Source organism: Ipomoea nil, unplaced genomic scaffold (genome assembly GCF_001879475.1).
Source record: "Ipomoea nil cultivar Tokyo-kokei standard unplaced genomic scaffold, Asagao_1.1 scaffold2845, whole genome shotgun sequence".
In the NCBI taxonomy this organism is placed as follows: Eukaryota; Viridiplantae; Streptophyta; class Magnoliopsida; order Solanales; family Convolvulaceae; genus Ipomoea; species Ipomoea nil.
The window spans coordinates 1,825,918-1,848,040 of record NW_017619273.1 but is presented as its reverse complement, the minus strand read 5'-3'; the positions used below and the strand labels follow the sequence as shown (position 1 = coordinate 1,848,040).

General features: G+C 36.8%; 2 protein-coding genes across 9 annotated transcripts; one reads left to right on the top strand and one right to left on the bottom strand.

The window, feature by feature from the left end:
• The first annotated feature begins 328 nt into the window (after positions 1 to 328).
• Positions 329 to 6,831, top strand: LOC109160201 (HIRA-interacting protein 3-like). 4 transcript variants are annotated; one of them, XM_019308426.1, is made up of 10 exons: positions 333 to 530; positions 797 to 902; positions 1,398 to 1,446; positions 1,495 to 1,786; positions 2,159 to 2,264; positions 2,379 to 2,723; positions 2,812 to 2,888; positions 4,786 to 4,910; positions 5,923 to 6,162; positions 6,453 to 6,793. In XM_019308426.1, the coding sequence occupies exons 1-10, from the start codon at positions 415 to 417 to the stop codon at positions 6,473 to 6,475; spliced, it is 1,479 nt and encodes a 492-aa protein (XP_019163971.1). In that variant the 5' UTR covers positions 333 to 414; the 3' UTR covers positions 6,476 to 6,793. The 4 variants fall into 4 exon arrangements, 3 of the variants coding, with proteins under 3 accessions (XP_019163969.1, XP_019163971.1, XP_019163970.1); XM_019308425.1 differs by having other exon boundaries at positions 1,398 to 1,477; positions 1,511 to 1,786; XR_002050710.1 differs by having other exon boundaries at positions 329 to 530; positions 1,398 to 1,786; positions 2,812 to 2,917; positions 4,736 to 4,910; positions 6,453 to 6,831.
• Positions 6,832 to 12,762: 5,931 nt separating this feature from the next.
• On the bottom strand, positions 12,763 to 20,355 carry LOC109160203 (exosome complex component RRP45A-like). Of its 5 annotated transcripts, none has more exons than XM_019308428.1 (11): positions 20,246 to 20,355; positions 20,022 to 20,172; positions 18,689 to 18,898; positions 18,196 to 18,291; positions 17,977 to 18,091; positions 17,559 to 17,639; positions 17,269 to 17,457; positions 16,631 to 16,893; positions 16,218 to 16,276; positions 13,246 to 13,497; positions 12,763 to 13,139 (listed from the first exon to the last, which is right to left on the bottom strand). In XM_019308428.1, exons 1-10 carry the CDS (start codon positions 20,349 to 20,351, stop codon positions 13,274 to 13,276), a joined length of 1,494 nt encoding a protein of 497 aa, XP_019163973.1. In that variant the 5' UTR covers positions 20,352 to 20,355; the 3' UTR covers positions 12,763 to 13,139; positions 13,246 to 13,273. The 5 variants fall into 5 exon arrangements, with proteins under 5 accessions (XP_019163973.1, XP_019163972.1, XP_019163975.1 ...); XM_019308427.1 differs by having other exon boundaries at positions 12,763 to 13,132; XM_019308430.1 differs by having other exon boundaries at positions 12,783 to 13,132; positions 20,022 to 20,164; positions 20,249 to 20,317.
• Between the last annotated feature and the right edge of the window lie 1,768 nt (positions 20,356 to 22,123).

Genomic DNA, 22,123 nt, shown 5'->3' with positions numbered 1-22,123 from the left:
ATAATGGCATAACTGTACATTCATAATCAAAAAAAAAAAATAACACCGTTAACGGCAAAACGCGCGCGATTTTTTTTTTACTAAATGACGCGTTTTTTTTAAAAAACGACGTCGTTTTGGGCCCGTGTCCACAATTCACTGTGGACACGGGTCCAGGGCATAATTTGCCGTCTGATTTGTCTCCGGCCTCCTTGCGTCTTTTTTTTTTTTCTTTTAATTTACTCCGTATCATTTATTGGTAAAAGTAAAATTAATTCTTCGAATCTAATAATTTCGTAAAAATCATTTGCTACAAAATGAGGACCCGATTTGAAAAATGGTCCGACTCTATGTCATTTGCTACCGGAAAAAGCCCATAAGCTGCAATTGAATTGAGGTATTGCCGAGAGAGAGAGAGAGAGAGAGAGTAGGGTAATGAAGACGGAGATGGTGGAGGAGGACGTGAAACAGGAGCTGAAGAAGGGGATTGACGAGTCTCAGATAGAGGCTGCACTGCGCTCTCGCCTCGAACACTTAAAGGAGAATGCCAAGTATGTTCACTTTCTCTTTCTATGTACACACCACATAATACTTTCGACGAACAATGAAGATTACTGGTCGTCTAGGGTTCTACGCTGTCTATTAGTGTTTCTGCAGTGTCTTTTCTTCTCGGTTGCTGATTGTTTTGGTTGCTAATTTTTCTCTCTAATCCTTTGCCGCTAACTTGTTTTTTAGTACTTGTATCAGCACCTTAATGTAAACATCTCAGTACTAGTGTTTTTACTGCTGATTTTCTGATTTTTCTTGTTGGATGCAGCTCCTTCACGTTGGAAAGAGTTCGTAGGTTAATCGAGAAAGACTTGGACATTGACAAGTATGCCATAGATATACATAAAAGATTCATTAAGCAGTTCCTAGAGGAGGTAATCCTATTGGGTTTGATATTTCATCCGTCAGTATTACATACGCAAACTCAAATCCTTGAACTGGACACAGACTTTAATTTTTTTGAATTTATTAATGGACAAGTATTTTTGTCATATTTTAATTTCACAGCTTGAAATATTGCTTGTGGTAAGCTTTAGATAATGCCTGATTTGTAAAACCAATGTGTGATGTATATTCTTATGGTAATTTAGATCAATCTTTCCCTTTCATGTATACTATAGGTAATTGTGCACTATATTCATACATTGAGGGAGGGTTAAGGGTAGTTATTGTAATAATTGCACTTTGGGGATTAAAGAATCAAATTTCCTGTAATTGAGGGGGCTGGTAATGTTTTTCAATTTTGACCAATTAGCAGTTTCTACGAAAAATAAACCCAAGGAGCAAGCTCATGCTATCCGCATCCTTCATCCTTGTCCTCTTCTTGTCAGATAACAGAAACTTATTTTATGTTGTGTTCTACATGCTAGCATATGGAGAGTGCCAATGAAGATAATACTACAAAAGATTCCAAAGAAAGTATGGAGAGTGCCAATGAAGATAATACTACAAAAGATTCCAAAGAAGGTATGGAGAGTGCCAATGAAGATAATAACACTACAAAAGATTCCAAAGAAAGTGTGAAGAAAGAAACTTGTTTAACTGACTGTGAAGTGGAAAAATCACCTGAAGAGCACAAGATAAAGAAAGATGTAAAAGATTCTGGAGCTGAAGATGAGAAGAAATTAGATGACTCTCCTATAATGGGTGTCTTGGAGTCCAAACCTCGTTTGGTGGATGCTCAAGATGCAAAGGCTAGTGAAAGCTCAATAAAGAAGGCCATTCGGGAAAGCGCTGCCTATATTAGGGCTAATGCTGAGTATGTACCTTAATATTTTCTAGTGTGATTTACCTTCCATAGTTGCATCACTATAACCCCTGCCCCTCCTCGCCTCCATACCATCAAAAGGAATTTTGTTGCCCTGATAGCTACTAAAATAAAGGTCAAATTTCAGTGAAGTTCTTTGGATCCTACACAAATTAGAGTCTGATATTCTGGAATTTTGGGTTCAACTGAAACCCTCTCATTCATCTTTATGCACTGTTCTATTCCTTCATTTGTATTTCTTCTCTTGTTTACTTTTTTTTACTCAAAATATGTTTAATCATTTATACATAATAGATAGTTATCCAGTTCCATCAACATATTTCAATATTTTCCAGTAATTGTGATTGGCTTGCTTGTTTTAAGGACAATGACTCTGGCCAGTGTTCGTCGATATTTGGAGGAGGAAATGGGCCTTGAAAAAGGTACTCTTGATCCTTTCAAGAAGTTCATAAAGGAAGAAATAGATAAGGTGGGTAAATTCTTAACCCCAGCTCCCAGGAAAAAAGGAGAAATAAAAGAGAAGTTTATTGACTTTCGATGCTGCTATTAATATATATTTTTCATCTGCTCTTTTGCCCACCAGGCATTGACTTCTGAATCACCAAAATCTAAAAGCAGTATTAAGAAGACATCTGAGAAGCAAACTAAACCAGCAAAGAAGATTATTGCTAAAGGAACTTCTGACTCTTTAGACAGTGAAAGTGATAAGGGGGATCCCGGACCTGGATCAGTTAAGAAAGCTGTTCCAAAAGGGAAGAATGAGAAATCTGAAGGCCCTAAGAAACGTAAAAGTTCTGAAATGAAATCTGATGTCCCTAACAAGAAACAGAAGGTTGTGAAGAAGTCATCTGAAAGTAATGATGCAGAAAGTGATAGGAGTGAGTCTGAAGATTGTAAATCTCCGTCAACTGCTGCAAAACCTGCAAGGGTTAGGCTGCTTCTGATCAGGCTATTAACATCTGTGTTTGCTCCGGTGCAAATATAAATCCTTACAACAATGTCTTTATGAAATGCAGAAGAAAGCCACGCCAGCAGCTGGATACGGAGAACATGTAGAAAATTTGAAATCAATAATCAAAGCTTGTGGAATGAGGTTTTCTCTTGACTTTTTGTTTGTCAAGGATTTTGTTATGTTTTCGGGTGAAAGCACGCGTCAAAGGGCGAGTAGGGTTATTGGGGTTGTCTATGTTGAGAGATAAATATAAGGAACAAAGATAATAGGAACGTTTTGAGAGTTTTCCCACCTCTTGATTTTAACTTAACTTCTTTCTTGCTTGTCCTTTTATTAGAATGAAAATCCCCTTTATATAAGAGGGTTACAAAGACTAGTAAAACATAAAAAGGAAAGGAAGACTAGCAAAAACATAAAAAGGAAAGGAGAATCACTAAAGATCCTTACCCTAATTATTTGCTATCTCTAAAGGAAATAAATCAATTCTAATAGTAAAGATAATAAATCAGTTATAATAATAAAGATATTCCCTTAATCATCATATCATTACTCCCCTCTTGGACATCAAGCTTGTCCTCAAGCTTGAAATCTAGAAAAGTGGGAATTGATTAGTCTGGGGTCGTTGCGTCAATTGGCTCATCGTCCCCTTCGCCATTAAAGCCAAGCATGTATAGTTGTTGTTTGCAACGATGGCCCTTTACCCATGGTTCATCACAATTATAGCAGAGGCCACGCTTTTGGCGCTCTATCATTTCTGTCGGGGAGAGTTTATGGAACTGAGGGCGTGATTGTGGCTGTTGGTGCACTGTTATGGCGCAACTAGGGGGTGTTTGGGATGGGAAAGTTTGTCGGGGAGGTGCATTGTGAAGCAGGAGGCCTTTACGAGCATAATCTCGTGCTATGTTAATGGCCTCATCAAGAGAAACTGGCCGCATCCTTTCAACATCTATACGTAGAACCTCATCAAGGCCGGCTGTGAACAGATTGACTTGTTGAGAATAAAGGACGTTGTCAGCTCTAGCGAGGAGGGTCTGGAAATCATCTATGAATTCGTCTAAATCCCGACCATGTTGTTTGAGGTTTGCCAGTTCACCTAACGGGTTGATGCTCCGGGGTGGTCCAAAACGGAGGGTGCATGCACCTTTGAATTGATTCCAAGAAAATTGTTGACCATCCTGCATGCGACGTTTGTACCACAGTTGGGCGCTATCGAACAGATAATACGCTGCTGTGGTAACCTTCTCATGATCAGAATGCGGTGATTTATCAAAGAACAACTCACAGCGATGGAGCCAAACAAGAGGGTCCCCTTTGCCATCAAAAGTGGGGAACTCCAATCTGGTGAATCGTGTAGCCGGAATGGGAGCAGCTGGCTGCGGCAGTGCAGTCTCCGGAGTGGCTTGGTTGCCATGAGAGGCTGCCACAGTTGTGGAAGTGGTGGCCTGCGATGTGAAGAAAGAGTGCACCATCTGGGAGAGATTGGTTACTGTTTCGGTTAGAGAGTCCACAGCTGCAGGAAGGTGTTCCAGTTTTTCGATGGATGCCTGGATAGCTCGGACCTCGTCCTGGAGTTTCTTGATATCGCCCATATTGACGCCCGGCAACGGAACCAAAATGTTATGTTTTCGGGTGAAAGCACGCGTCAAAGGGCGAGTAGGGTTATTGGGGTTGTCTATGTTGAGAGATAAATATAAGGAACAAAGATAATAGGAACGTTTTGAGAGTTTTCCCACCTCTTGATTTTAACTTAACTTCTTTCTTGCTTGTCCTTTTATTAGAATGAAAATCCCCTTTATATAAGAGGGTTACAAAGACTAGTAAAACATAAAAAGGAAAGGAAGACTAGCAAAAACATAAAAAGGAAAGGAGAATCACTAAAGATCCTTACCCTAATTATTTGCTATCTCTAAAGGAAATAAATCAATTCTAATAGTAAAGATAATAAATCAGTTATAATAATAAAGATATTCCCTTAATCATCATATCAGATTTTCCCATGTTTACACCCAATATTCTTACCACTTGTACCTCTCCACAGCATTCCTCCTTCCATTTACAAGAAAGCTAAGCAGGTTCCAGAAGATGAACGTGAGGAATTCTTAAGTAAGGAGTTAGAAGACATACTCTCAAGAGAAGGGCTGTCAAGTAATCCTTCTGAGAAAGGTAATGCTCATGATACACATACACATTTACTATATGATTTTTTCTTGGGATAAGGGTCACATTTGAACTTTTATGAAAACAGCAATTAAACAATTGAACTTAGAAAGGCTCTAAATTACTGTATGAACTTGAGAAATAAGTGCAATTTAGCCCATTTTACCTCCTATAGCAAGTTTCCATAGGGTCATAGTTAATTAGGATGCCACATCAGATTATACTTACCAGTTTAGACAAATAATAATCATCATAATCATTGAAGAAGATAAGTCTGCTCAGTGGCCATGTCAACCTCGCCTTCAAAGATTTGGCATCGATTGCGAAATCTTGGGGATCCAAACCAATCTCTCTTTATTTTTGTTTGGGCAAAGAGTTTTGATTCTCTCTGCCAGATAGATCTGGACTACAGAGAGAATAAATACTATCTCCTCTCCGTTGTCCAAATCTGTCTAGACAGAAAATTTCTCTTTGCCCAGAGGCCTAGACAGACAGCTTTCCTTTGACCAGACCTCTGGATTAATATGTGACCGGTCACCTCTTTCATCTTCTCCGTCCATCTCGTTTGGCAGTCATCTTTTCAGTCCATCCGTCTAATCCTTCTTTGTTGTCGGTGGATGATGGGTGGTGAAATTTTAGACAACTCCAGTATCTGCCAACTGTCATCTTTAATAATAATAGTAGTAGTAGTAGTAGTAGTAAAATAAGTTGACATCCAAATCAGTAGTGAATAGACGAGTTGGTGTCCAATTCAATAAGGAAAATTTGACATGGCATACCAATAAGCTATGACCTGATTCCAACTTGCTAAAGGAGGTAAAATGAGCTCAATTGCACTTTTTTTTCCCCCTCAAATTCAGACATTAATTTGGAGCTTCCCCCCCCCCCCCCCCCCCCCCCCCACGATAGTTTAATTGCTGTTTTCATAAAAGTTCAATGGCTTATATGACTTTATTTTTTTCTTTTCTTTCCTGTCTATTAATTTTCTTGTCTATGTGGTGCAATGTATCTGCAACAGAAATTAAAGAAGTAAAAAAGAAAAAAGAAAGAGCTAAAGAACTAGAAGGAATTGACCTCAGCAACATTGTTTCAAGTACACGAAGAAGGTCAACGACCAGCTTTGTGCCTCCTCCAAAACCCAAGTCACCTGTTAAAGATGACAAGAGTGATGCTGAAGATAGTGACAAAGAGGATTCAAGTGATGACAGTGATACTGAGGAAGATGGTGATGGTTCTCAGATTGATGAGATAAATGAAGGTACGCCTCTGCTACGCCTTATCTATTTGGTTCTCTTGTTTCTCATATGCTAGTTGAGATTCTTCTAGGCAGAGTATAATTTACTTTGTGCTGGATTGAGGTGACTGCTTATGCTTTGCTTTTTCTTGTCCATCATAGTCTGCTTCCAGAAATTTCATATAAAATTGTATGTATCATTTGCATGCAACAACATAAAAAACTGACATTATTGATTTGTGAGAGAAATGGGTGATTGTGTATGTATATACTTTGTTTAGTGATTTGATCATCATTTTCCCTTTCCAAGACAGATCATGAAGAAGACAGTGACTGAATCTTATGTAGCCATCTCAGAAGAACTCTGACGCACAAAGACCATGCACAAAGACAATTGCTGTTCAAATTGATTTGGGAGCTGGAATTTGTAATATATGTCAAAGAGGGCTTTCCATCACAGTTTTGAGACTTAGCTGCTTTTCGAAGGTGTAGTCTACTAGTACTTTGGACTAAAATCATTCTATTCTCTGCTGTAGGAGGCGGCAAAGTTGCTGCTGCTTGTAGACTGTGATGGGAAGTAACTTACAAACAGTTTTTGGATATTTGTAACTTGTCTAGGATTGTTATAAATATATCTTTGGAAAAAAATAACAAAAAAAAAAAAAAAAAAACGAAGGGAAGATCCACATTGTGGAGCGATCTCTGTAGTTTTTTGTTATTTTGTTCAGCTTCTAAACCGACAAGTATAAAGTTGGAGAAGTGTTTTTACACAAATATCATTACTGTCAAATTGGCAAAATGTGAGATCATTTGACATGAGATTAGGGAGTTTGTTCCTACTAAGAGCAAGTTTGGTTAGGGGATATTAGTTCTTGTTTGACATGATGGGCATATTAATATATGATAGTTGGTTGGGTAGTTGACTTGGTAATTACAATATCTCACGTTTGACTCTATGGCAATATTGGTCTTCTTAGTTATGGACGACTTAAGTTGGTTTACCAGTGGTCATTTGTCAGTTATGAGGGTTATAATGCGAGTTTTACCTAGAGTATACCTTTGGCAATAGTTATTGTGTGGATTGTGGTTAGCTATGTGGTCCACGGTTCAAAAACGACATCGTTTTACGGTAATTTTTATTTTTATTTTTACGCGACCCACTGCAACATACATTTTTATAACTCATAAAGTATATTATTTTAAAATATAGTGTACATTATTCTAAAGTGTAATACATTATTCTAACACATAATGCTACATTATTCTAACACATAAAATACGTTCTTCTAACACATAATGTACATTATTTTAACTCATAATGTACATTATTCTAACTCATAAAGTACATTATCTTACCCCAGAAGTTTCATTATTCTAACACATAATGCTACATTATTCTAACACATAAAGTACATTATTCTAACAGATAAATTAAATTAGAGCAAATACCAATTTTGGTCCCATGAGTATTAGTAAAATGACAATTTTGGTCCACATGTTTAATTTTTACCAATTTTCATCCACGACTATTGTTTTAGTACCAATTTTTATCCACAACTATTATTTTAGTGCCAAAATTCATCACGTCGGTCACCCTTTCGTTTAAGTCATACCGGAATATGAAATTATTAAGGGTAGTTTCATGCTTTTCAAATTAGGATCCCTATTTGAGCATGAATAAAGGGATTTAAGCCCTAAGATCTATCCCAATTAGCAGTTTTCCTCCTCAAATTAATGTAGGATGAGGAGGAGAACTGCGAATTAGGATCGATCTTAGAACTTAAATTCATTTATTTATGCTCAAATTGGAATCTTAAGTTGAAAAGGATGAAAATGCCCTTAAAATTTTTAGATTTTGAGATGGCTTAAATAGATGGGTGACCGACGTGATGAATTTTGGTACTAAATTAATAGTCGTGGATTCAAATTGGTACTAAAACAATAGTCGTGGATGAAAATTGGTAGGAATTAAACATGTGGACCAAAACCGTCATTTTGCTAATACTCGTGGGACCAAAATTGGTATTTGCTCAATTAAATTATTCTAACTCATAATGTACATTATTCTAACTCGTAAAATTCCACGACGTCGTTTTGGAAAGTGGTCCACACAGCTGTGTGAATAATTTGCTATACCTTTGGATAACAATTGTAAATTTTTTCCAGATTTTCTCATAAGTCAGTTTGTAAATTTTTAACCTACAAATGAAATCATAATATGTAGGGAGTAATATATATATATATATATATATATATATATATATATATATATATATATATATGGAATTTGGATCTAGTGAGACCATCCCAATTAGGTGAGATCGTGAGATTAGATCTTGATCATTCATTTTTTTAATTTAACGTATCAGATTTGAGGGTGATTTGAAGTGTTATGCGTTGAAACTAAATAGGTTTAGGGGCTGTGATGTAATTTCACATATTCATTAATTAAGAGTTAATACCCAAAATAGTCCCTCGACTATGTCGTAATTGCCAATTTGATCCTCGACTATCATTCTTACCCAATTAAGTCCTCAACTATACAATTTTTACCCAATTTAGTCCTTTGTCAATTTGACTGTTTGTTGACTGTCAAAAGTGGAAATAAAGTTGTAATTTTACAAGTTTTCTCCTTCCTCCTTATTTAGCAGCGCCAAACCATGTAGCAATAAGCTCCGGTTGGGTTCTAAACCTGTCAGTATCGAAGTAGTGGTTATGCATCGGATAGCTCATGAATTTGATTTCCAACGATTTTTTGACGATCGAAATCTAATCGAAGTGTATTGCTGCATGGTTTGGCGCTGCTAAATGGAGAGGAAGGAGAAATCTTGTCAAATTATAATTTTATCCCGACTTTTGACAGTCAACAAACAGTCAAATTAATACAGAGGACTAAATTGGGTAAGAATTGTATAGTTGAGGACTAAATTGGGTAAGAATTGTATAGTTGAGGACTTAATTGAGTAAAAGTTACATAGTTGAGGACTTAATTGGGTAAGAATGGTAGTTGAGGACCAAATTGGTAATTATGGCATAGTCGAGGGACCATTTTGGGTATTAACTCATTAATTACTAATTTTGAATACCGCCTTGTGCACACTGTGTTGTAGCCGGATCAGGAATCTCAATAGTATAGCTCTTCACAAAACATTCCAGCCTTTCATCTCTGTCGCACACGATGTTTCTCCGGTTGCTGGCTCGCCCTTTCGCATCGTATGTGCAATCGCGGAGTCTCCATGGCTGGCTCTTTCATCAGGCGGTCAAAGCGTCAAAAGATGAATGGTTTATATATACTTATTTTACGGGGTTGAGTGGTTTATACTTAGCATGTTTATGCTAACGGGTTGTTTTTCCTTGTGTTTTAAATACCCTTTTCAGGTTTGGCATGATGCATGTTGAGAGCGATAGCGTTTCCTGGTTATTATTTTAGAACTGTTTAATGCTTAGACATCTGGGTTGTAGAATCCCTTGTTTTTTTCTTTTTAAGCATGCAAATGTTATCTTTTTTTTTTTTTCATCTGGGTTGTAGAATCCCTTGTTTTTTTCTTTTTAAGCATGCAAATGTTATCTTTTTTTTTTTTTTTTTTTTTTTTTGAATGCTACTAGCTCTATTACATTGTAGTATCTGTTCATATACTTTCTCAACCTATTGAAACACAAAGAGCTAATAACACCTCCACTGAGGCTCGAACTCACAACCTTCCAAGTGGAAGTCCAACCCGGATACCATTGAACCACATAGTCCTGGTATGCAAATGTTATCTTGTGGTCTTTAGCCGTAGTAATTATCCGAGGATAGGTAGTTGTGGCGGTAACATTCCCCGTTAGCGGTTATGGATTCTAGTTTTACCTTAATTTATTAGGATCCTTTCTGTTTATTATGATGTGTAAGCTTGTAACCTATCTAGGCTCTAGTGTTAGAAAACGGGGGTGTTACACTTCCATCCTTCGGTCTTTGCAGCCTTTCGATCATGATACTCTTTGCTCTCCGAATCTTTAGTCTTCGTCTTCAATCTTCTGTCTCGGACTAGGAATAACCACTCGGGTTACTCTACTTCTCAAGTTATTAAAGATAACCCCTCGGGTTAATCTTCGACTCGTTAGTTAACCACTCAGGTTACTCTACGATTCTTTGTTTAAGACTATCTCCTCGAGTGTCCATTTGGATGAACACAGTTTAACTACTCAAGGTACCATTTAGTTTTATTCTAGCAGAATAGACTAAGTCTAGAAAATAAAAGATTTGGGGGTCTAAATTCCTAACGTTTCGTATCATCAAAATGTTCCTAACACACTACTCACTAGCCGAATAAAAACATCAGCAATTAAATAAAATTAATTAAATTCATGGAAATAAAATAAATTACCTGGTGGCTGCCTGGCTGGTGGTTCACGTATGCTGACTTGCTACGTCGTTGAACCGGAGAAGGTCACCGTCGTGGTCGAGGTGAGTGGGATGTCGGCTGTGATGGGCCTTGGTCATGGTTGACTGGTCGTGGTAGGCAGTCATGGAGGTGCGCCTGTGCTGATCGCGATGGTGCGGTTGGCGTCTGTGTTTCTATCTGAGGAAAGAGGCGACATATAGAGATTAGGGAAAAGAGGGTTAGGGCTCGGGTGGCTGCGTGACTCAATCTGCCGTTTTAAGTCTTTTACTATTTTGATTAAAAAACCGATGTCGTTTAAGAATAGAGAGAAATAAAACTTTTAAAAAATTATGACGGAATCAATTCCGTCGCAATATTTACTTAATGTAAAAAAAAAAAAAAAATGCTTCCTTCATGACGTAACAGAATCAGTTGCAATTTGTGTCGCTATTTAGAGACGGAAAGTAATTTCGTTGCCTTTTCCGTCACTATATGGATGACGTAACTTAAATCTTTCACAAATTCTGTCGTGAATATTTTGCCGCCAAGATTTCGTAGATTTTATTTTCTCTTTGAGCCAAAAATAGCGACGGAATTAATTTCCGTCACCGTTTCCGTCGTAAATTTGCAACGGAATCTATTCTGTCGCAATATCTGTCGCTAGATTGTGACGGATTAATATCTGTCGCGACTTTTCGTCGCGATTCGTGAATTTTCTTGTAGTGTTCTATAATCACAACATGCCTGATATTTGCGTTGAAATTGCTAGCAACATTTAGTGTTCCTTCTACAATGAAATATTGGAATTGTGTTTAACATATCCTCTGGTATCTTCAAGTTATAAAATATTTTGACATTTATGCGATAGACCAATATATGTTTTTAATACCACTTGGGTACTAGCTATTTTGCTTGATCCCCATGATGTCAAGTCTCAAATTGATTATGCTATAGCTTTACCTCCAATGTCCTATATGAAGACAATGAAGTTGGTGTTGCACAGATGATAAATAGTTATGTTTAGGAATATTTGACAAAATATATAGCGTCAATATTCAATTCACGTGAGCTCTAGAAAAGTCGTGAGATTATGATACAGAATCTTCACTCTAATGGAAATCTTGAAGATTGCACCAAATTCCTTTTCTACATTTATTTTGTAAATATTTTTATTATATTAGAACGTATAGACTTTGAAGATTGTTATCTGCAACGGGAATAACATTCACTTGAATCAATCCTGGCAATTGAGTCTTGAAGACAGAGTTGTACTCTTTTTCCTTTAATTGAGTTTTTGACATAATTTTCACATATCATGTACTTTTTTTTCCTCATCACTAGTTTTTTTTTTTTTTTTTTTTTTTTTTTTTTTTTTTGGTATGGCATAGTAAAAGGGGTATGTTTTTTGAGTATGGTATAGTAAAAGGGAAGTATTGTAAATAATTATATGTCGACATCACTAGAGATATTATATTATGATAATACCTCTTCATCTTTTAAAGATTTATAATTATACTAGAAATATATTGTATATATTGGATTGAAGGATGAATAATTAAAAAAAAAAAAATGTTTCTCTATGTACATGTTGTCTTCTTTCTCTATTTTACCGTATATTGTTATATTTGTTCACGCGAGGATATATCCAATTTTACAACATTCTCTTTATTATCCAATTTATGGTGAGTCTAATTTTCCATTAAAAATCATCATAAACAATTTGACAAAAATAATCACATCAAACATTTATCATCCACGGTAAGGAAAAGAAAAACCAAATGCAGAAGAAATACAATTATAGCAGCATCTCTTCAATCGTCAAAGACTAAGTCGCTAAACTACAACATTTTACACATGCACTGTTAGAGTAAAGGGTTGGAAACAACGAGGTATAAAAAGGTAAGGGAAAAGACAATCTGAAAATCAGATTTCAAAAGGAGAAAAACAAGGGACCATGAGGTTCCTCTTGCAAGAAAGATTTCTTGCCCAGCTGCTAGAGCTATTATTTTTAGAACTTATTGGATGCCTTCCTTCCTAGGGGAAGGTCTCCATTTATACTCTATTACAAGGAATGTAATAGGTAAGCAACAATCATGCTAATCAATAATTCCAGACTTTCCTGGTAAAATGCCGTGATTGTAATTGCTACATGATTTAGGTTGATTGATTAATTATTACCATTCTTGTACTGATTTTCCTTCTTATGTGTGTACACTATCCACTGATTACTGATTACGTTCTTTATCATGCACTTACTTCCTGCAAAAAACACACTTGCAATACTTGCAACAGCTTTATGAACCTGTCTGTTCGCCAACACGAAAATGGGCAAAACCACAATATTTGTCCGAGTTTCAGCGACGTGGTTAATAACCATACAATCTGAAAGAAGCCTGGAACAAGATGCTAAGGTAACACAACCAAGGCAGACGATTGCAGCCCTCTATTTGGACTTTCACAGAGTTTAATCAGAGCAACTTCCTTGTATCCCGAGCATATTAATTCACAGAATTCTTCTACTGCTTTGGTTGATATCTTAAACCAGTTAAGAGCTTTGCGTTCCTCAGAGACATTTCCACTCCCATTTGAAGTGACGGGGTTTGGGTGTGCCAAGAAGCACACAATTAAACCTAGAAATTAGCAGAGAAAATCACCATTAAAAAATATATATATACTAAATAGGTCATCCTACTCTAGCTTCAGCAATATTTGACGTGAAAAATGAGGTAAAATTAATACGAACCTTGAAAAGATAAACTGGCTTATGTCCTCTAGCTTGCATCAGCATTCGTGGCTGGCTTCTTTTTTCGCTTGTGCTTAGGCTTTATAGCATCCTTTAAAGTTTTCACTCTGTTAGTTGGTATTTCATTTCCAGTTGTCACAGCTATTAAAGGTGCTGGATTAACATCTGCAGAACGTTGTCCAGATTCTGTATCACAAGGCTTCTCATGCACTGTTTCAGTTTCATATGGCTTCTCACAGAGAGCTGAAGAGCCTGCACATTTTAAATGCAATTTAACTAGTCAATTTCTATAAATCTACAATTGCTTCCAAATTATATGTACATCACACTAAATTAAACCTAGAAATTAGCAGAGAAAATATGAAAAGATTTCACACACTATTTAGATTGCAACTGAAACAATGGATTAGTACAGAAATCTCATACTTGACAATCCCCAAATTGACCAAGCCAAAGAAAATAATACTCCAAACTTCTGATCACCATAGTACAAGTGTACAACAGTGTTTTTTTTTTTTGGAGAGGGTGGGGGTAGGGTTGTAGATAAAATGTTTATGTTGAAATTGAGGGATTGAAAGGCCAACTAACAACCATCCGCCAGTTAGCGGAAGCAAAATATGTGAGAAACCAAAGAAAAAGAGAATAGAAAGAATATATTATAATGAAAGATTACAATAGATTGTCCCTCTGTGTACTCTATACTACTTCTATCTATATAAGGATCCTATATTTATAGGAACATGAGGACTAAATCAAGCCTAATAGGAATAGGAAGCTAAGCCCACTCCTACTAGGAGTTTCCTAAAATTCAACAAAGGTTTCCTAATATTCAACTGCCCCGCAAGCTGGAACATCTAGAGGTTCCCAGCTTGGATTAAAACAAGCACTCTACCTCACTCAAAATTACAAATGAAGATTAAATGCAGCTAGAGGATAGATGGCTTCAAAAGAGATGGCGTTACGCCTGACCCTTCCTTGGGAATGAAGACAAATGCACCAAGAACGGAGCTGAACACGATCTTGGGAATGAAGATGAACACACCAAGGACGGAGCTGAACACGATCTTGGGAATGAAGATGAACACACCAAGGACAGAGCTGAACATGATCCTTGGGAATGAAGATAAATGCACCAAGGATAGAGTTGAACATGAACAGCCTCAAGATAACACAACATAAACACTCTAGGACATGCCAAAAAAGCCTTCATCAAGAGTGGTAGAGGCGAAAGGGAGCAAAGAATAGCAAAGGATGCAGTAGAGCCCATAGTAATGAAGATAAACCAAAAGAACTGTGATGAAGATAACACACTAAATGGCATCGATGAGAATAAGAGTAAAGTTGAACACCAAGAAAACAAAGTAAAATAAGTAAAATAGAACACCGTTTGATTGTAGATAGTCACACTCCCCCTTACTTGAAACATGGAAATAATCAAAGGCCTTTAGAAATAAAATATAGTAGTGCTGAAATTGAACACCCTTGGAATAAATATGGCATAACGGAGATAAAGAAACAAACACGGTTATGCCAAAACACATTGGAAAGAAGTTTGGCAACAAACCCAAAAAGCCTTCAAATTTCGCCAGAAAAGGTCCAAAGAAGGGCAAAACAACAATCTGGAAAATTTTCACTGACAAAAATACATCATAGGAGAACCCGCTTATAGGCGTGTGATGCCGAAGACGGTGCAGGATGACGACGAAATTTTCTAGATAATGTCGCAAAGAGGAGAGGAATCCAACGGTGTAAGAGGTGAGATCACAAAATCACCAAAGAAGAGGAGATCTGAGTAAAGCCAAACGGAGATTAGGTAATTGTGACAGCGCGTGCTGCAGTGGATGACACCGGCATTTCTTGGGCAAGGTCACGATGTGATTCCGAGTGTGACTGTGGTGGTAGATCTTGAAGTAAACCATCATAGACACATCGGAATTCAAGAGCCAATTGTGGGTTTCTGCTTACGCTGAAAAATAGGAAGCAGAAAAATAGGTGTTGCCAGAAAAATTGGAAGAAAAATAGCCTAGGAAAGTAGGCTCTGATACCATGTTGAAATTGAGGGATTGAAAGGCCTAGCGAATGGAGAATAACAACCATCCGCCAGTTAGGCGAAATAAATATGTGAGAAACCAAAGAAAATAGAAAGAATATATTATAATGAAAGATTACAATAGATTGTCTCTCTGTGTACTCTATACTTCTATCTATATAAGGATCCTATATTTATAGGAACATGGGGACTAAATCAAGCCTAATAGGAATAGGAAACTAAGCCCACTCCTACTAGGAATTTCCTAATATTCAACAAAGGTTTCCTAATATTCAACAGTTTAAGTAGCAACAATCACCAATTCACCATCACTCACACCAACAATCACCAATTCATCATCACTCACACCAATATCACTGTATTATAAGATAAAATCTTTCCATGCAAGCCTATTGGGTAGGAATAGCTCCTCTTTATGCTTAACATCACTATCATTCAGTTGACTGACTCTATCAAAAGATCCATATCTAGTAATGATTTTTGGGGTAGTGGGCAATACTATTCAGTTCCATTGATTAAGAAGTACTAAAATTGTTGTGTTTACTTCATTTCTTAGTTCTCTGTTCTCCATTCTCTATATTCCAAACTGGAGAAATGTACAAGTAAACGTATTCTCTATTTTACTTTCTCCAATTTTCCATATCTCCAGAAAAATGGAGAAATTTTCCAATTAGTACATGCATTATAAATGTACCTACTAACCTGGATGAGGCTCAACTACACAAAACTTACTATAATTGTTTCATTTTGATGCAGTCATGCAAATGGCCAAATCTACAAGTTATCTCACCATTTTTTCCATATGAAGAAAAAAATCTAGAATATTATCACATATCTAGTCTTACAAGCCATGGAACACATCATTTTCCAAAGAAACATCATTGTGTACCAAACAGATGAAGGGCAAATAATAAATGCTCACCATGTAAAGTAAGAGTAAATTTCAATTCTTCTATGTTAACACCTGTTGAATATGGATCCCTGAAATGTAGTAATGCAAAAAAAGTAAGAATTGGCAAAAGAGAAGGTACATTTAATAATTAATAAGCATACTCCATTTTTCTTTGTCACGAAGTGTGATAATAAATGCTTTTCAAAAGCAAAATCTCGTCTTTCTTACTGAGAGGTGCTTTTTCTAACTTGTTAGTTCAGTTTATTATCCTTCTAAGAACTTAATTCATAACAAGAAGACTTGGTCTGGCAAGAGATGTATACAATATTGAAACACGTAATTAACACAAACACGTGCATATATTGTTAAATAATAAAGCATATAATGAGATTTTAAAAAACAAAACAAAACAAAAAAAAAAAAAAACAAAAAAAAAAACCTACCAACTTGATGGTCTGCCTGAAAATTTCTGATATTTCCCAACTCCCCTGTTATTTCCATCTGGCTTAGAAGATTGTGTTTCAACATCCATGTCATCACTATGACTGACACAGCAATCCTCTGATTTTACTCTTTGTATATCCATTGTCTGCATGGAAAAATCACTGACTTCCCCATGACCAGGGTCAGGAATATCAATTGCGGCAGTAGCAGGCGTGTGTCTTTTGATTTTTCTAAGAGCTCTTTCCGTGCTGTATGATTCAACCTGTGCATTAACAGCTTGGTTTTAATACAAAAAGCTTAATCCATTTGACAAGAGGATCTTCACTTTCACCAACAGAAAGACATCTACTGGTTTCATAGCCATGAATGAAATGTAATGTGTTAATCCATAGAGCAACCATTAACGATAAGGTATTTATTAGAGGTCCAAGAGCCATCCAAATCCACTAAGTTCTAAAGATCTAAGGACCATCCAATTCCATTAAACACATTATTATAATAGCAATTTTATATTAGAGTTTTCCTTGATCCTTAAAAATTGATTTAAGGGTGATTCTGAATCACAAAGACTCCATAATAAAGCACTTAAAAGGCATAATGCAAGGAAAACATGTCTTGTCACAAGATTAGCACTCACAGCATTCTTTATCTTGCTTGTTATATCACCAGCCTTCACTGAAGCAATGCGAAGGCACTGCATTATAACACTCTGCATCACACCATCTCCTCCTGCCTTTTGAATGGCACAGACATCACTATTTGCATTAACAGTAGCTGTCATTCTTCCTCCCATTACAGCCTCTTCAAAATGAGTTGGATCTACCACCTACGCATGAAACACATTTAAACATAAGTACACATTGAGTGAATAGGCCTGTATAAAAGGCACACCATTAGGTAAAAATATGGTCTTTTAACTAAGCTTACCACTATATTCTCCTTTCCAATAAATGCGAAGGTCACCGCTATAGGCATATGATGTATGATCAAGGGAAGTGGTTCCCTAACCTGTCCACAAATGCAAAAGCCACACAATTCAACAGTTGAATCTCATAAAGCATATCAACCAAACTAAAATAGTACTGATGGAAGAATGATATAAATCAGATCTTTCAGAGATAATAGTAGTGGAACCAAAAATGTACATCAGTATAAGAGCTTTCAACGTGAAACAAAGGGAGAAACAGGAGAAATTACCAAAAAAATCTGTTACTTCTAGAATAATACATAATTAACAGTGTTATATATAGATCGTTTGCTTCCACAGTAATTAAAATGAAGTCAAGACTTCCACCAAGAGAAATATAAATAATGTATTTGAGAGAATCATAACAAACCCGCAGACCTCAGGTGGATGCAAAATAATTTCCTGTCCATCCTCGCCTCCAAGTGTACAATCAGGCCTCCGAAATGTTGAGAGAGCAGCTAAGGCTGCAATGTTGGCAGCATCAACAAGATTCCTAGTCTCACAAAAATGGGAAAGACACCTTCAGTTTTACTGATGTTAAGTCGGACTATTATATTAGTTATTGATTGATGGAGACATGAAAACATAATAACTCACCCTCCATTGTCTAAAATTTGGAGATCAATACGGATAGACCAAACCCACTTCCCAGCTACAACACAGAGAGATTCAGTGTCCACAGCTCTGCTTTCCCTGCAATTACAGTTTTCCACTGTCAGCTAAGTAGTCATTCTTAACACCCTCTCAGAGCATTTTCAATGCATATGCCTCATAAATTTCAATTGCAGTTTTGAAAACCTGAAATCAAAACTCTCAAACTTTTGCCTCTTAAATTTCAATTGCCTCTTAAAGTTATTTTCTTGTGCAAATAAAATCTTCTTTCCCTTAGAAACCTTTATCCTTCTATAGTTCACACATTCAGAATTTTATAAAATTTGTAAATTGTCAACATAGAAATGCTCTTGAAACTTAAAACTAATTTGCATAACAAACAATATTCTCACTACCAGACTGTTTGGAAAACAATATGTCAATATTATTTCTATCAAAGATCAATCTTGCTTCTTAAACAGAAGATTTAAATAAACACCTTAGACCGCGATCAATTACGCGTCCCAACTCAATAGCAGACTCTCCAGGACGACCTGCCTCAAATGAAGGATCAGCCATAGGAGAAAACTCAGTATAGATTGCAAGGCTCCCCTCGTTTGGCCTGTCTCGATAAGGTTGCACTAGTTGTGAAGACACAAAACCCATAACATGAGTTTGACCCAGCTGCACCTCTGATGAGCCATCTTCTCTGCACATTCATCACATTCTGAAGGCTATAACTTTAATCATGAAGTAGAAGGAATATAAAATTCCATATATTTTAAAGACAGAATGGAACACAATAAGAAACACTCTTCAGAAAACTATACTATCAAATCAATTTCAGTAGATTTACTAGTATTCTTATATTCAAGATCAAGTAAATTAGTCACATGGAGCACTAATTATATTCTTAGTTGTAAATTTTAAGAGTTCAAGAAAAATAAAGTAGAGGAAATCAAAATGTATATTACACCAGTCAATTATACTAATTCAGTCAAAGTTTTATCCCAAAATCACTGTCCTTCTGAATTCCTTAAATCCCTCCATTCTCGTAACTTTTTGAGAAATTCATATTCAATAACAAATATAGCTTTCTGAAAATATCCGAACTGGTAATTTCATCTTGAAAAAAATGCTCCCTCTAGATTATTCTAGACAACCCACTGTAGACTGCTACTGGTTATTGGAGGGGGAAAAATCTGAACTAGACAAGGTGATACATGCAGTGGCTCAATGTTTCACTGCCTACACATTCTTGAATTCAAATGTTTAACCCTCTTCTAAGCAAACTCAACTTCCACCTATTCCACCTATTCCACTTCACTGAGAAACATACACTAGAAATGACAACATTTTACTCTTTAAAGTAAAATGACGAACCCTCACCAATTTGAAATTTGGTAATAGAGTCCCATGAGAAAAATACACACTAGATTAATGTCCTCATCGAGTACTTAAAATTTGTTTTTTTTTCTCTTTTTCATTTTTCAAAACTCAGGTTCAGGTGATTAAGCATGTACGATTCACCCCACTTCAGAACTAGGAACCTTTATGGCTTTATCCGAAAGCAGGCGTGCAACTTCCTCTGTCACACATTACATTTTTCGAATTCTGCATGTGCAGTAAACTACTGCTCTGTATAAGTTTGGCAAATCAGGTTTATGCGAAACAATAGCAAGTTCATAGTACATATATGAAGATAACAAACCAACGATTGCGAGGCCATTAAATCATAGTAGCATAGAACAATAAGCTACAAGCTAACGAACAGTTACATTACATACACACTGAATAAACAAAAAGCAAATGGAATTGAAAAAAAATCGTACCTACCAAACTTGATATTGAGCTTCCGGTAATCGAAAGGGCGCCGTCCGTCGACTCTGAGGTCGGAAAGCAATGCAGTTTCGATAAACTTCTTCTCATTCACAGTCATCCGCCATGTATTAACCAATCTTTGCTCCATATTTGTCTCCAAAAAAAAAAAAAATTAAAAAAAAAAAAAAAGAAGGATAAAAACAGGAAAAAAAAAAAAATTGAGCAAGAGAGAGATTACCTGAAGGTGATCGATGGTGAAAGAAGCGCAGGAGGGAGATGGTGTATGGGCTTAGGGTAATGGTTTCTGTCCAAGACTGGAAATTGTTACAAAAGCCCCTCATTTTTGCTTCAAATAATAAAAATTCCCCAAAATGTCAATGATCATGGTCATAGATCTAGACCTCTTGCCTTTAATCAGGCTAAATTTGATGATTGGAAAGTGCGAATGCAGGCACATCTCTCAGCAATTCATGACGAAATGTGGGACGTGATAACTGATGGTCTTATCGTTATTATGATAGTCAATCCACATGCAGCAGTTCAAGGTGCAAACGTTGATTAGATGATTCCGAAACCAAAGTCTCAACTCATTATAGAATAAAGAACGCGAGCGAACCTTGATAACGTTGCATGAGACATTCTGTATAAATCTCTGGATGAGTCGTTGTTTCTGAGAGTAAGGAGATGTAAGACTGCAAAAGAGATTTGGGATACTCTCATGAACTTAGGCGAAGGAGATGAGCAAGAGAAGGAAAATAAGCTCACAGTTGCTATGAAGCCGTTCGAGGATTTCGGGATGAACCCAAATGAGACAATAAATCAGATGGAGTTTCAGTTCACGAAGCTACTGAGCAAGATCTCTAATTTAGGAAAGGAACCAACCCAGAAAGAGATCAACCTAAAGATCTTGCGTGGGCGCCCAAAAGCATGGGAAATGAAGGTGACGACAGCCATGAGAGACCATCGAGATTTGAAGACTGTTCAAACCACTCAAATTTTCAGTGATTTAAAAGCATATGAGTTTGAGCACGCACCCAAGAGCATTGAAGAACCAGAAACAAGAAATATAGCTCTCATTGCAAATCAGCAACCAGCCACATCTAGTAGGTTGAACTCTAACCCTTCTGAATTTTTATCTGATGAACAATGTGCTTTGTTTGTGAGAAAATTTAGAAGGTTTGTACGAAAGAACAACTTCCAAGAGTTCCAAGCATCACCAAGTTCCTCTGGTCGAAAGCATACCGAGAGATCCTCTCACATTAAGAAGCATGAACCAGAGGAGGCACAAATGTTGTGCTACAACTGTAGAAAGCCAGGACATTTTAAGAAAAATTGTCCAAACCCAGCAGTCCAAGAACCAAGCACAAGCACTCCAAACAACCAAAATGACAAGGCCGAAACAAGCAGAAAGAATACAAGTCACGAAACAAATCATTGCAAAAATGATAGGAGAAGAAAGGTCATGGTTGTCGATGAAGCTAACGAAAAGGATAAACCTGAACTAAGCACGTCAAGCTCGAGTTCAGGAAGTGAAAACTCTGAAGACGAGAAGGGACTTCTCGTTCTATACAGCCATGAAGAAAGTGACGACAACCTGTGTCTGATAACGAAAGATGAAGAGGTAAATTCTCAATCTTCTTCATCCACCCAAGTTGAATCTAGCTCAGGAAGCGAAGAAAGTTCCGCTGATTCGGTTATGAAACTGATGAGGGACTTCAAGGTTGTGAAAATCACATACTCTAAAATAAAGGAAGAGAATTCTCGACTCTTGGTCGAATGTAAATAGCTTAAAAGCATTAAACTCAAAAACATTGAGTTGACAAACAATATTGACCAGTTCGAAAACCAAGTTCGTCTTCTTACAGAGGAGTGTAAATCAAGAGAAATAAGAGAGAAAAATTTGCGTGCGGTCATAGCATCGTTTACAAATTCATCTAAGATAATAGATCGAATGGTAAATGATCCTAGACCATCTAGGGAAAGAGCCAGACTTGGCTACGACCCAAGCTCTCCATCAGAAGTTCTTATGACTAAACCCACGGATCCTTCTACCAGTGGAGGTCTAAAATCTGTGTTCGTTAAAGGTCCAACCCAGCATCCCGAGCCAATGACG

Bases quoted from the DNA above. Each gene is read 5' to 3' on its own strand.
- LOC109160203 (XM_019308428.1), bottom strand. From the start codon at position 20,351: ATGAGGGGCTTTTGTAACAATTTCCAGTCTTGGACAGAAACCATTACC. The intron at 18,092-18,195 runs GTGAGTTATTAT...TTGTGAGACTAG, and splicing joins CAAATTTTAGACAATGGAGG to GAATCTTGTTGATGCTGCCA. The intron at 16,277-16,630 runs GTAGGTTTTTTT...ACTACATTTCAG, and splicing joins TCAGGCAGACCATCAAGTTG to GGATCCATATTCAACAGGTG.
- LOC109160201 (XM_019308424.1), top strand. From the start codon at position 415: ATGAAGACGGAGATGGTGGAGGAGGACGTGAAACAGGAGCTGAAGAAG. The intron at 1,787-2,158 runs GTATGTACCTTA...GCTTGTTTTAAG, and splicing joins TATATTAGGGCTAATGCTGA to GACAATGACTCTGGCCAGTG. The intron at 2,889-4,785 runs GTTTTCTCTTGA...ACCTCTCCACAG, and splicing joins ATCAAAGCTTGTGGAATGAG to CATTCCTCCTTCCATTTACA.